Below are 15,094 nucleotides of genomic sequence, written 5' to 3'. Positions count from 1 at the left end.
TTTCATTACAAAACTGGTTTCTTATGCCAGGGTAAAGACTGTGGTGCTGTTATTACCGTGACTGTTATTTCTACGAAAGGTCATCTCGGATGGTATGTCTACGCAAGATAAATGGTTTCCTAAACAGGCTTTTCTGCATCCTGTCGCTGGTTATGTTTGCCCCGAGTCATCACTTCTGGGGCCGTGGTAGAGGCCGCTTCCAGGAAACTCCAGAAGAGAAGTAACAGACTATTGTGATGAAGAGCACCGAGTACTCCTCAGACGCCTGCGTTCGAATTCCAGCTCAACCCCCGAAGCAGCCGTAATCAGTCACCTCTCCAGGCCTCGTCTGCGAGACAAGGATAAAAACACGCCAACTTCCCTGGGCTCCTGCAAGAAGTCAATGCACTAACATAGACAGAATGGTCAGAGCGGGTCGACACGGAGTACACACCCTATGGACATCATGAGTGTAGCCAGGGTGTCCTTTAAACAGGACAATGACTGTCCTTTAAACAGTGCCAATGACTGTCTATGCACTCAGTCAGTTGATATTTATTGGGCACCTACTATGTGCTTGCGCTGCACTAAGCACTGAGCATTCAGTGATGATCCAATTCATCATATCCACATTCCTCAACTCCTATACCCAATCTGTTGACTCTTCCTCTGAAATGTCTTTCCTGGTCATGTCAGCCCAGTGGGAAGATGGGGCAGGTGTCCAGGCACAGCTGCTTGGCCCCATCCCAAGATGGACACCTGCCCATCTGGCTTCCTGCTGCCCCCTCTATCACCAACGGAAAATCACTACCCTGCTAGAAACCTTCACTGGCTCTCCACTGCATGAAAGATCACACCTAAGTTCCTCGAGGAGACACTCAGGGGCCCTGGTGCGTCAGCCTCGACCATCCCCCAGCTTCGTCTCCCTCCCATTTCACCCCGTCGCCCCTAGACTCTGGTCCTGCCCACCTGTCAGACCCTTCTAGTACATGTTTTATTTGCACATGGTACCCTTTCCCATTCTCCACGGGGCAAGCTCTTACTTATCCTTCTAGACCCAGGCCGAATGGCACCTCCTCTGGGAAGCCGTCCTTTGCTTTCCCAGGAAAAACTCACTGGATTGTCCTATTTCCGACCGTGTGTCTGCTTCCCCAGGAAACCGCCCTCCACAAGGTCAGAGAACATGTCCAGAAACCCTGCAGGCGCAGAGAAGGCTGCATGAGCCGATGAGCACGTTGTACTGCACAAAGGCTTCACGATGAAGTCGCGGGGCAGACGCTCAGTTAAGGCAGTTCCTACGGGCCACGCAGCGGGGTAGGTCGGCTACTCAAAATATGCGAACAATGCAACTATGATCATTTAAAGGATAATTTAGATCTAGCAACACAGCAAAAAACTCCCCCAGAAATAACAACATCCACAGCCACGTGAGTCAAGCGCCTGTTAATCTTCTCCTCTAAAGAGACGAGGGAGGGGAACCGTAACAGGTAAGGCGACGCCAGTTCGTGTCTCTCAGCCAGTTTTCACTTTATTCTTGTCCTACGACTGCTTCGCTTCCTCTCGTTCACCGCGTTCTGGAACGAATCATTTCGCATAAGTGGATTTTTCAGATGACTGAAGCCAAAACTTTTTTAAAATGTTAACCATTTGGAATGGAGCTATTTCTGAAACTTACTACCCCACTCTCTCTGCACCATTCAGCTCTTCCTACGGAGAGCCACCCAGTCCTGATGACTCGGCAGCACCGTTAGGACTAAGTAAGATGGTCCTGAGCTGCAACTCAGGGATGACCTTGAGGGCGGCTGAGAGCTTCATTCCTGTCTGTGCCACACAGAGGAGGCTCAGATGGCTGCGTTTCTTACTTCCTGGGCTGTTTTGAGGGGTTTTTTTTGAGGGGGGTATTTCTGGTCCCATGTCCCCGGCTGATCACACTCTATTGTGACTGTTTCCTTGCGAAGGGCTGAGTTGGGCTGGTTTTAATGACATTTCTCTCTTCTTCCCTACGATAAGATTCCGAAAACAATTTTTCTAGAAATTTTCAGGCCTCCACTACCAACTCAGTACAAATTTAGTATGTTTGCTGTTTCCATTGACTGGGAAGAAAATGATGACCAACCTTGTGAGAAACTGCACATAAAAAAAACTGGGTGGGAAATTATTCACCCTTAAGAGAAATAAAATTCTGACTCATGCCACAACATGGGTGAACCCTGAACACATTATGCTAAACGAAATAAGCCAGACACAAATACTGTATGATTCTATTTACATGAGGCACCCAGAGTAGTCAAATTCAGGGAGACAGAAAGTAAAAAAGTAGTTCCAGGGGGACTGGGGGAGGAGGGAACGGGGAGTTACTGCTTAATGGTTTCAGAGTTTCACTTTGGGGTGATGAAAAAGTTCTAGAGATGGATCGTGGGGAGAGTCGCACAACCCTATGAATATGCTTAATGCCCCTGAACCGCACGCCTCAAAATAGTTTAATGGTTAAAACGGTAAATTTCATGTTATATATGTTTTGCCACTGTATGTGTAGTTTAAAATAAGCAAACCTGTTAAGAACGATGGGTAAGTTCTTATGAGTAATGAGTGTGACCGTTAGCATGAAAATTTTGTGACATCCTTCTGCAGAGCAGGGGTTGAAATTAACTTTCTAGTCCCAAGCTGTGTTCAGGATCGTAACTGCCAAACAGAGATTTCGAGGGCATTAATGGACGTTGCAGTCATAAAGGCCTTTCCTTCACAAATGACAATACTGGGGACAAACGGCTGCTTTTCTCCGCTTCCACGGGGACACCCTGGATAACCTCAGGGAGAACCGAGGCCAAGAAAAGGACATGGCTTTCTCCTCTTCACGCTGGAAACCAGGGAGCCCATCTTGGGCACCGAACCCACACCTCGCCTTCTCCTGTCCTGAGATCAGTCCCCATGACTAATTGGTCACACCTAGAGCCATTTAAGAACAAAGATCCCAATTATCTGAAGCGATTAGAATTTTAAGGATTTCTAAAAGTTCATAAAGCAGCCTTTCAAATATTATACTGTTGCGTTACAGCTTATAAATTAGACATTTTAGATGATATTGGATCAACAGTTTTTTAAAGGCTGGACCATAAAAGATGGAGGAAATAGTGGAGCTGGTGCCGTGCTTGGTTCCACTAACACAGATCCTGGGGTTTGGGGAGCCCGATGTTGAACTCTGCCTCGCTTAATGAAAGGTTACTATTGTCCCTCTGCCTGAATAATAAGTTCCCTTCCTTTTTGGCTTCCTTATAAATACCATGAAGTTCTGCTCTAAAAGTTATAATATTTTGTGCCTGGGAGAAATGTTCAATTTAATTTTTAAAAATATATATATGCTTTCTTAAACAAAGCTTTTAAAAGTCCCCCCCACCCCCCACTGAATCTGAGTTCCTTATTCGGCACATGAACCTATAATTAGTTAAGTATTCAATCTATATGTGTTTAATCACACTGAGAAATGTAAATTAATGAGAAAGCAGGGAAAAAAAGAGTAGTTTAAGAAGGAGCCTAGTAAGAGTTTCCTATCTTGTCAATTTCATGTTTTAAGTTTCTTTTAAGAAAGTAGTTTCCTGGCCCACGGTGAAACTCCCTGAGCCCTGCAAATCAACAAGGCAGCATCCTGTTCAGATGTTATTATGGAAACACTGTGCCGTTCTAGGCCAAAATGTATCCAAATTAAACCAAGGGGAATGGAAATAACTCTCTTTTGATACACCCTGGTTGCTAGAGGTGAGTTTGTTTATGAGTAGAATAAAATTTACAGCTAAATATAAAAACAGATACATCATCATCTTGTAAACTTGAGTAACATGTCATTCCACCTCTGGACTCTGAAAAAAAAAAAACACTTAAGGTCATATGCCTAAAATAAGAACAGCGAAGGGCTGAGCATCACACCCGAGGGAGAACCACAGACTTTCCCACCTTCTGATTACGGCATTAGGCAGGTTACAACTGGACAGTGAGATCATTTCTCTTGAACCAGGAGAAGACTGTGGATTTGTTATTCCCACGGAAACACACACGCACACACTGACCCCTAGGACCGCCTCTGAATCAGGTGTCTGGTCTTCCTATGAAGCAATGATCACTACTTATTTTTCAAAGGTTGTTTACAGAGACTCTGGAGCTAAAAGGGAGAGACATGGAAATACAATGTTTCTCTCTCTTCTAAACAGAAAGACCTTTTAAAAAATCCATGCCGTGAAAGACTTCACCTCCTAGCTACCAAAATAAGGATGGGTAATTGGCTTCTTAAAGAGACACAAAAGAAACCAAAAAGTCACTAAAAAGCTTCTGCACAGCAAAAGAAACTGTCAGCAAGGTAAAGAGACAACCATCCAAATGGGAAAATATATTTGTAAGCAACGTTTCTGACAAGAGCCTAATATCAAAAATATACAAAGAACTCATATAACTTAACAACAACAACAAAAACAAACAATCCAATTAAAAAATGGGCAGAGGACCTGAACAGACCCTTCTCCCAAGAAGACATACAAAGGCCAACAAATATATGAAAGGATGCTCAACTTTCCTATGAGAAAAATGCAAATTAAAACAATGAGATACCATCTCACACCTGTTAGAATAGCTGTTATCAACAGGACAAGTAATAAGTGTTGGAGAGGATGTGGAGAAAAAGGAACCCTCATATACTACTGGTGGGACTGCAAATTGGTACAGCCACTATGGGAAATAGTATGTGGGTTCCTCAAAAAACTAAGAATTGGTCTACCATATCATCCACCAATCCCTCTACTGGGTATATACCCCAAAGACTTGAAAACCTATATCCAAAAAGGTATTTGCACATCGATGTTCATGGCAGCATTATTCAGTGGCCAGGACATGGAAGCAACCGAAGTGTCCTACGATAGATGACTGGCTCAAGAAGCTGTGGTACATATATACAATGGGATATTACTCAGCCATAAGAAGAGATGAAATACTGCCATTTGCGACAACATGGATGGACCTCAGGATAATCATGCTAAGCGAAATAAGCCAGACAGAAAAAGTTGAAAATTACATGATATCACTTATATGTGGGATTTAAACCTAAAAGCAACAAACAGAGACTCAAGGACATGGACAACAGACTAGTGGTTACCGGGGGCGGGGGGATGAGGGGGGTGAGGGGGGTGAGGAGGTTGATGGCGTAAAAGGGGTCAAATATGTGGTGACAGAAAAAAAAATAATAGGCGGTGAACACACAATGCAATATATATGTTTTACTGTTGAACCGTACACCTGAAACTTACTGGATTCTGTTAACCGGAGTCACCGTAAGTAAGTAGATAGATGATAGATAGAAACCAAAGTCACATGCATTAAATTGTTATTTTGAATAGGTTTGTTTTAAATTTTTAAAAACGTTTTTAAGTGTCAGAAGACATCGATTAAAACTGGGATTGCCTTAAAAATCTGCTTTTGCCTCTTGCTAGGCGAAGTTACATGACTTTGCAGAACCTCTGTTTCCTCATCTACAATTCTACTTCCTACCCTCAGGAGAGGTTATTGGGGTTAAGTAATCTAGTCATAAAAGTGTTACACCCAGAGTCTGGCACACATTGGGATTCAATAAATGCTAGTTTCCTTCCTTCCTACTGACTTTCGGTGACTGAGGCCATTGGTCGATGTTGTGGTAAATAGAAATGGGGGAAATGAAAGGGTCAGTAGATGTGAGGGAAAAGCTCTCCAGTTTAGCGAAAAACAGGAGAAATCTTTCATTCTATATTGTGTACGGTAATCCATTCTAAACTAACAGGCTGTATTATACATATGTGCGTATATATATGTTAAAATTAACATACATATATTAATTTTAAGGAAGAACACTGATTTCAGCCTTCTCTGTGTAAATTGCAACAAGACTAGAAGAAACTCAAAGACTAACTTAAGAAGTTAATATTGTCCTATCGGCACTGCTGTATCAATGTGTCCTGTTTTTGTTACACTGTAGTCCTTATAGTACATTGTTTGCCTGTGTACTGTTCTGACTTTCCCATAATGTTGAATTCATGAGGGGTATAGAAAGTCCTTGGCTGTCATGTTTTCTATTACAACTCCAGTGCCCTTATAAATATTTGCTGAATGAATGAGAATTAATGTAGTTACATGCCCTGTAGACACTCTGAGAATCCTAAAGGCGCCACCATTTTTAAAATCCGATAAGCACTTCACACTCACCAAATTTAGGTTGGTAACCTAAAGAGAAGAGCCCAATTTTAACGTTAAGTAAAAACATGGGTTGCGAGTCAGATACCAACCATCGAAGACGATCGTCTGCGTTCATGCAATCCCACCCGTCCCCTGTCAAAAGGAGCTGTTTTCTAGAACCGTCACGTGGAGTTTTAGAGAAAATTCATGTCCATCACACGGCTATCCCCGAGATGGGGGTACAAGGTCAAGTCCACCATCCACCTGCCAAGCACACCCGCTGGGTCTTGAGCAAATGCATGAGCAGGAGAGGACCAGCAGCTGGATGCCCCCGTGCTGTAAACATCAAACCCTTCGCAGCTGAATCAAAGGGGGGCAGACTAACCTGAAACAAGACTCCCTTTTAATTTCCTTGAACATTTTTTAGATAAAAAGCAGCAGCTCTTCAAAAGTAGATATACTAGTTTTGAAGCAATTTCTATCAAGGACTCTGGTGTCCTTATGAAAACGTACCCCAAGACGGCAGCACAGTGTAAAGAAACACCTACTGAACTGAGTCTGGGAATAAGTATCAGCTCCTCCTGACTCACTGGCTCTCCTGTAGCTTTGTTAGGCAAAGTTTTCCTTTCACGTGAGAATAAACAAATAACAATAAGGGGTGTGGGGAGAGGGAGGCAGAGAGAAGTGAGAATATAATACCTGACTTGCCTAGGGTTCTTGGGAAGATCGAATGGGCTGGCAGACACGAAATTCCTTCGCAAAATTTAAAATCCTCCACGAGGGCAAGATAACGCTGTTGTAACTTTTTCACCCGGAGGAGCAAACGCTATGAAAACAGTTTTTCATACGTGAATGCGTTCTTCAAATACACTTTCATTTTAACTGGTTGTTAATGAAGATTTATTACAATGTGAATTTTTTTAAAAAATAAGTTTTTCCCACTAGGCAGTGTTAACAGAATGGGACACAAGAGGGGAAAACACTCATATGCAACCAAAACAAGGACCACATTCTTTTCAAAAGGACTGCAGGAAAAGACCACTAACTGAAAAAGAACGAGCAATGTTTTGAAGCATTCAAGTCAATCATCTTTTTAAAAAAATCTCTCAATTTCTTGCATCCCTCTAGGTGGGGTGCACAGTGTCCCGCCCCTCTTCTGAGCCAGCCTCCTATCTGTCACTAATTCCTCCCCAGTCTCATTAAGTGAATGAAGTGGAGCCAGGAGGACCTTCTTCTTAGAACAAGGTCCTCCGTGGCAGTACATCTCCGGCATCATCTTTCGATGGGCACTCCTCGCTCCGGCCCATGCTGCCTGACTCCTGGCCACACGCTGCCCGCTCCTTCCCACTCCGCTAGGTTGACTCCAGCTCATCCTGCAGGCTCAGCCTCCTCTCCTGGGAAAACCTCCTCCATCCTTAATGCCCCTACCGCGGCAACGCTGCTTCTCTCCCAGCTCTACCGCTCGACTGCAGCTGCTGGTTTATGATCTTGATGCCCCAGCCCGTAAGCTATTTCCATCCCGTATCCACTTCCCCAGCTACTGGCCTCCATGTTTTAAAAACCGTGTGGGATAAATGAATAACTGATCTCCTGTCTGCTTTCGCTGTACGATCCAGCACACACACACGCAAAAACCAATTATTCTCCAGAAGACAGAGATGCAAGTGAGTCCTTACTATTAAGAAGGAGGGCTGCCTTTCTAATAATGAGCCCAACAGGTAGAGAGGTTTGAAGGGAGTGTCAAGTGTCTCAACTCATATTAAATCTCCCCAAATCTCCACATCGTCGAACCACTAATTTACTCATCGGTCATGCCCTTTCAATATTCCTTGCAAAAGGTATTTTCAAATTCCATCTGACATGTACTCTCATCGGTTAATTTTTAATTGAGCCAGATATTAAATGCTCACATTAACCAGACAAAGCATGTTTAGCTACTGATTTGCAGTGACAGCTTGTGTTATTCTCACACACAGGCCAAGCATGAAATAGAAAACTAATAACCCCTTAAGTGTATTCGCAAAGTATCATTTATGGGAAAGAAAACTACAATCAAAGGAAATTTGTGCAATGGCTGTCATTTTTTTTTTTTCCCTGAGCCGCAAGCTGTTACAAAGCAGAGAAGCTCATTTTCTCACGGATACGGACAAGCTCGAGAATCCCACTGTCACTGGATGTATTCATTAAGAAGGAATCTGGCAGCAGCACAGGGGACGGACACTTTGGAAAACAGGCCAATTATCTGGATGTCCTTTATAATTTGAAGTTTCTGAATTCACTCATAGATAAGCCACTTGAAGAGGGTCTGGCAATGCTAACACGACGCGCAGATGGTCACTGAAGAACCGGGAGGAAGGGAGGCTGGGGGAGAGGAGAAAATGTGCTGTGGTTTCATTCATGGGGACAAATCTGTAAGCTGACACATCCCTCCTTTTAAAAAGTCCCTTGAGAAGTACGGTCAAGCTTCATTACAAGTAAACAAATCATACCATCTTTCTCCAACAGATGACAAATGGTGAGCAACATCGCTTGGACTTTGCTTCATGCCAGGGGCCGAGGAGCCTCCAAATACAAATTCCACCAGTTGGTAAAAACCACAGAAAGGCTGTGATGCTCGCTTCAACAAGAACAGAGAACTTGGCCCAAAGCTGCCCGGCCAGGCAGTGGTTTCGTCCATGACGCCCTGGTGTGGTCCTCTCCTTGGTCTGTGGCTGGAGAAATGAAATCTTAGGTTCCCTTGCCTCTGGGAACACGGAGCTGTCCTGACTTCCGCCTGTTGCTGGCTGCCTGTTTCCATGGATGAGAACTACAGGACCATCTATCCCCATGACTTGCATGCTGTAGGTTCTTTTATGTTTGAGCAACAACACTCATCAGAGGGAAAAACCCACCTTGCTCCCGTTGAGAACCTTGGACAAGCCCTGGCTTCTTTTAATAATGAGGTGACGAATAATCTCAGACATCTAGACCTTCACAGTCTGGACGGGACTTGAGATATAGAACACGAAGATTGAAGGCAACTCCGCCTTCATATATGTGGAGTGTGTGCCTGTGTTCTTTGTGTAACAGATATAACGTGACGCTCAATAGGCTAGTGTCTTATATGAGCCTTAAGGACTAATGAAAGTTGAATGTTTAATATAAAGCAAAATCTAGACAATTTCTCTTCAGGTAGACACACTTTTTCAATTCAACAATGAAGGATGAAATTGAAACAGTTAATAGGTATTTTTCTTTTTTCTTTTTTCTATTAAATACTAATGAACCTGTAGGATGGGACATTTGGAACACACATGCACTGTTATAGGGGACTGGAGAACCTTAGCTGGTTAGGATGACTTAGCTGCCCCAAATGCCTCTAACATAATCCTTTTATTAATTCATTGATTCGACAATTGCTGTGTGCTCCATGACCTATTATGCTAGGTGCCAGGGTAAATTTAATAGGAGGATTCTTTTATTGAATGAAATTTCACTGAAGAATACCTTGATTTTATAAGACCACAAATGGAGGATACTTTTAGAACTGGAACAAAACTAATCTGACTCAAGTTGAATTCTTTTTTAAGTGGGCGAACTGGTAATGGGAAGCCAAGCTTTGAACAGTGAAACTCTTAAGTTAATCACCTCAACGCCATCCGCAGAAGTCCGCAGAGGACTTTTGGAGAAGAGCATTGTGGGAACGGCAGTAATAAAAGAAGGCAGACTCAGCAGTGGCATTTAGGACCACTTTGGGAAATGAAAGAAAATGAGAAATCTACAAGACGCTGGGGACAGGCACACTGTATTCTAGCCCCAACTTCTCTCTCAAGCTCCAGGTCCTGAAGGCCAATTGCTGCTGGGTATTTCCATTTGGATGGATCCTACTGGAAGCTCAAGTTAGAAACGTCCAAAGTTAACTTCATCACATTCCGTAACTGTTCTGATAGTTCCTCTCTCTCTTAGGAACAAATCATTTTTTGAACCAGTTGGGTTTCAACCTTGAGTCCTTTGCTTCTTTCCATCCCCCATTCAATCTGTCGTCAGCCCTTCACTGTGACTTCTGCGCCATCTCCCACATCTGTCCTGTCTTTTCCATTCCCCGCTCTGACATCATGGTTCATGCCTCCTACCTGGTCTCCCACCGTCCAGCCTTAGTCACTGTCGATCTCCTGGAAGCCCACACTTCTGTCTCAGAACCCTTTCAATGTCCTTTCAATGGCTACCACGTTAAACGCAAACCTCTCAACTTAGGACCCAGTCTTACCTTATGAGAGATCTCTCTGTCCCAGTCAGGTCCAACCCTCAACACTTGACACTTGACTTTATTCCCTAAAGATGCCTCATATACTCCAGCCTGCTTTGACTCCTCTGGTCCATCTACTTGAGATGCCCTCTCTCCACAGCTCTCACCTATCACTTCTGGCACAAAACTCTTCTAGATCCTCTTCTACCTGGACCGAATCTCTCCATCCACTAAAGTGTGTCCAGGAGCACAGTAACGTACTTGTGCACTTATCATAGTCTCATTATTGGCCGGTAAGTTGCTTGAAGGCAAAGATTATCTTAGACATTTTTCACTCAACTAAAACACCTGGCATAGAGCTTTGCACATAGTAGGCTCTCAATAAATGTGGGTTTTGTTTTGTTTTTTTTTTTTTCAGTGAAAAAGACAGTGTACATGCTATCTGAAACAGTAAGATCTGTATAATCCTTTCCATTTCCATTATTGTCCTGGTTACTAGGAACTCGGAGTTAAATTTCACGAACAATTGCTCATTTTCCTTGATTAAGCCATCTTCAAACCCTTTTCTTCTTATACTGTCTGTCACTTTAATATTTAGTAAGTGGCTCTGCCTCATCGTACTTACAATTTTGTTCTGAAATAGCTCAAAACCACCTCTAAAAGTTTTCAGTGTTAAAAAGGAAAGAGAGATGCTGGCTGGAATTCACAATAGGCATAACTAGGAGATAGTCTTGAAATTTTAAACTCAAAAGAGCCAACTGGCATTCTTTAAGTACTTGCTTTTCTTCCAAAGAGATAGAGAAATCAATATCTAAAGCTGATGATATAATTCATAATTAATTTTATTCCTAGCCTAATTGTAAGAAGGTAATATTTGCTGTAAATAGGCACTGAGGGAATGGGACTAAGTATTTGTCCCGTATTCTCTTAGAAAATTCTAATGCAGCTGAATGGAATATTTGGCTGCAATTCAATAGCAGTTAATACACAGATATAACATTCATCGTGTTGTAAAGCAGAAGAAATGTTAGTCCTGGTTAAGAAGAGTTGGAAAAAGTCAAGAAAAGACAACTGGCAACACCGATCCCTAAGTTTGGTGCTCCAAGCATTAAAATTGACAAACTCGCTATACTCTCTCACGGCTTAAGATAATTAAAAACAGAGAAATAAAGTAACTGGAACTGTCGCAAGAAAGAGGTATCGGTATTGGTCTCAGTGGCAAAATCTCCCTTGAAAAATTAAAGCTTCGCTTGACACAGTGGGTCCCGGGTTGTTTTCAGGAGTCAAGAGGAGAGTGAAGCCGGTCATGAGCTTCTGACTCATTACACTGAAGCCCCAGAGAGCTGGTGAGCTGATTATTAACTCAACATGAATATGGCTCTATTCCTGAAATTCTGAAGGCAAAACCAAGAGCGGCATGGACATACGACTTTCCCGAATTGAGGGTTCCCCAGCGGAGTGCGCACTCCGTGTGGGACGTGTAGGAGAGGTAGATTCTACAGTGAACCTTCTCGTAGAATCGGGTGAGTTGCCCAAGAACGCTGCCCAAGTTGCTCCTTAGCATATCGCTACAAATGGCCACCCCGGCATGTCAGGGAGAGTCCCTTTCTCACATGGCGAAGAGGGCGTTTGGGGAAGTGTCTTTAGTATAAGCTATTTTCATGCAGTTTAGTCAGTCGAAATTTTATCTAAGGCTTCTGTATAACCTCCACTGTCATCTCACCCCGCCAAGATCAGAGCAAGGAAGAATTCTGCCAGCAGATTCTCTCTTTTTCCCGCACAGGAATTAGTGAGCTCTGGAGGGAAAGCATCATCTCTGCTGATAAAATCTGTCCTTGCTCTGTTGCCTATAGCAACATTGGAGCAGGGGTCGATGCCAGCTTCGGTCAGCCCCCTTTTCTGCTCCCTTTTGCTGGTGTCCAGACAATAATGCTCTTCAGGTGAGTCCCACCTTTCGCGTGTTGGACGATAACAAGGAGCTACACCAACGAGGTCTCACTGTGGCGGGATCATGGGCAGGCAGGGGACAGTCACGGCCGATGGGGTGGGGTCGCTGTGAGAAAGCCCAAATGGCTTTGGAGAGACAGGAGTAATCACTCAATCATCATTCTCACTGAAAGACATCTGGCTTTATCTTTTGTCTGGCAAATAATGAGCAGAAAACTAGTTGGCACTACAGAATTGAGCAGATATCAGAACGAGAGGCAACCTGCAAAAACACTTTTAAAAATGGGAACGGCTTTGTTGTAATTTCAAAAGTTTTACAATCTCCATTTAAAGACAGAGAGCCACGAGGGCAAGGGCCACGTGGACTAGGGATTCCTGCAAACAGCGTTTTGGAGGAGAAGCCTCCTAATAAGCAGAATGGTGCTATAACCTGAAACTAAAACAAAACAAAAGCTTTTTTGGCCTCCCCTAAGGAAGAACGCCTGATCCGATTCAAAAATCACCCTGTATCTTTCCACATAAGACAATGATTTAAGAAAGACAGTTCTTCAAATGAAGCTATTCTAGCCATCCTAAGCAGAACTTTGATTGCCTTTTACTTAAAAAGAACTAATGAAAACACTTTAAGAACTGTGGACTAGTATTTATTAAGTCTTCTCAATGTGTATAAAGAGTGATTAATGGGTAAATATTAAACAAGGGAACTCTCCTTACCTTTCAGTTCTCATAAGCATATGCCTGTGTTATACAGAATTTCAAAAATTATCTACATTTCTCCTATTTAAATCAAGCCTAACGCACATGTGAACAGCCAGATGGTTAGAAATCACTTTGTTAGACCAAGTTCGACCTATATGCAAAATAACATACACTTAGTTCTTTCCCTTTTCCCTCCGCGAGTCTGGGATCACGCCCATCAGGCTGTGCGGTAACTAAGAGTTTTCTAAGACCCGTGCGAGCACTAGCCTGCGAGGTCACCCGGGAGGCAGGTAGAGCTTTCCTTCCCGTGCCCCCAACCCACCCCATCTGTCGAATCACTGTCTCGGTCCTTGCCTGATTTTCATCGTTAACCCCATTCAGACGTCAAACACTAATTTTTGTTTGAACTAAACCAAGAGGAATGAAAGAGAAGCTTCAGAGGGAAGTAAATTCACTGCATGGTCTCTGTATGTAGCTAGGGGAAAGGTGACCAGCTTTTGAGGTTATTGCTATACCTGAATAAGGTGATATTAGATTACTTTAAAAAGGTTTAACAGAACCTTTGAACCTCAAATACAATATATCTCTGGGGGGAAAAACCTTTCTGCTTGTACACTACAAAGACAGTGTTGTTTTTCCAGCGCGAATGCACTTCTGCTGAAATCCTGCTTTGCTAAACTATTGCTAAGACATAATGAGTGACCTCAGAAATGGGTGTGGGGGCGTGCTGAGTGGGACAGACCACTGTTAAAATGTATACGGTGCCCACACACCTGCTTTATGAGTGGATTTATCATTCCTCTAAAAAGCCGATGGGGACTAGGAATAGAGATAAGGAAAAACTGTAAGAGTTTGGCTATAAAAAAAAAGAGAAAAAACAAAACAAAACTGTGTTTTTCCGTTACCTGGTATGCTGTGGGACCTAATGACATTTAAGCAATCAGTCCCAGTTCAATCAAGGATTGCTAAAAAGATCAATCAGTTCTCACTAGAAAGCACAGCTAAAAGTAACAGGATGCGCACAAGAAAGCCATGTTTTCACCAGACGTTAAAAAGCAAAAGCAACAAAAGCCCTAAAACAGAAGAGAACTGAGTGAACTATAAAATTTTACAAAGGTCCAGAAATATAATCACCCAATAGCACATGACTAGAAACTCTATGAGCAATAATGTATTTTTTTCCTACAAAATGAATTATTGAAAGGAATCATGTGATTCTTAGCAGGCAGAAAGATGCACTTTCCCAAGGAAAGTTCATCATTAAATATATTATTTAAGACTGGATCGTCTTCAGGTTATTTTTAATCTCATTTTGCTGCCAAAATTGACCATAAGCCGATGATACTCAGCCACTAGAAAACTGAAGCTTTTTTATGTATTTTGCACACTGGCATGAGAATGGGGCTGCTTTCCAGTTAATCAGATGTTTTGGTGGATGTAGACCACATACAGAAAAGAGAAATTTGTTGACCAGCTGATAAAAAGGGAGCTAGGCTCCACCTGGATGTGCAGAAGTCGGTTTCTGTCTCCCTAAACCAAAGGCCAAAAGAAAAACAAAAAGGCACACCACATCATCAACAAAATGAAGCCAGTCTCCCATTTAAGCCATCTCATCCTTTTAGTAGCCCACCTCTCATTGTCTTTTAAGACACAAAACTAAATGTCACCATTCTCGGTTTGGAGGGTATTATCAATTTTCACTCACCACCAACTTGCCCATATCTCGACCCTTTGCTTGCAAGAGTCCCTTCGTCTTTAAGCAGTCTCAGGACCATTAAACCCATCTACAGAATTTAAACTGTATCCCAGGGGATGAAATAATAACCAATGGGAACTTTTAAAAGAGAGTTGTCTGCCTTTAATTGGCACAGAAAAGCTATCTTACTTTAATGGGTGATGCCAATACACACTGTATAGCTACCACGGAAAACATTCTTGAGAAGACTGAGCTTATCATGATTTATCTCCTCTCTCTCTTTCATTCCAACCTATTTCTTCTAAGGGTCAGATCACTCCAGGGGACATCTGGGACACATTCAGTATTCTGAGTAATACTAC

At 42.8% G+C, this 15,094-nt stretch overlaps 1 protein-coding gene across 2 annotated transcripts in view; it reads right to left on the bottom strand.

The window, feature by feature from the left end:
- The window catches only part of BCL2 (BCL2, apoptosis regulator), a 166,936-nt gene that overhangs the window by 146,298 nt on the left and 5,544 nt on the right, over positions 1 to 15,094 (bottom strand). Inside the window, exon 3 of one of the 2 annotated variants that reach the window (XM_023531134.1) lies at positions 6,502 to 8,876. The exons of the other annotated variant lie outside the window; for it this stretch is intronic. Coding sequence (XP_023386902.1) covers positions 8,649 to 8,876 — 228 coding nt within the window. The 3' untranslated portion in view covers positions 6,502 to 8,648. Of the gene's footprint in view, positions 1 to 6,501; positions 8,877 to 15,094 lie in introns of those variants that run through there. 2 annotated transcript variants of the gene reach the window in all.

Source organism: Pteropus vampyrus, unplaced genomic scaffold (genome assembly GCF_000151845.1).
Source record: "Pteropus vampyrus isolate Shadow unplaced genomic scaffold, Pvam_2.0 Scaffold62, whole genome shotgun sequence".
Taxonomy (NCBI): Eukaryota; Metazoa; Chordata; class Mammalia; order Chiroptera; family Pteropodidae; genus Pteropus; species Pteropus vampyrus.
Note: the sequence above shows the minus strand (reverse complement) of the source record. Positions and strands in the feature narration are given on the sequence as shown.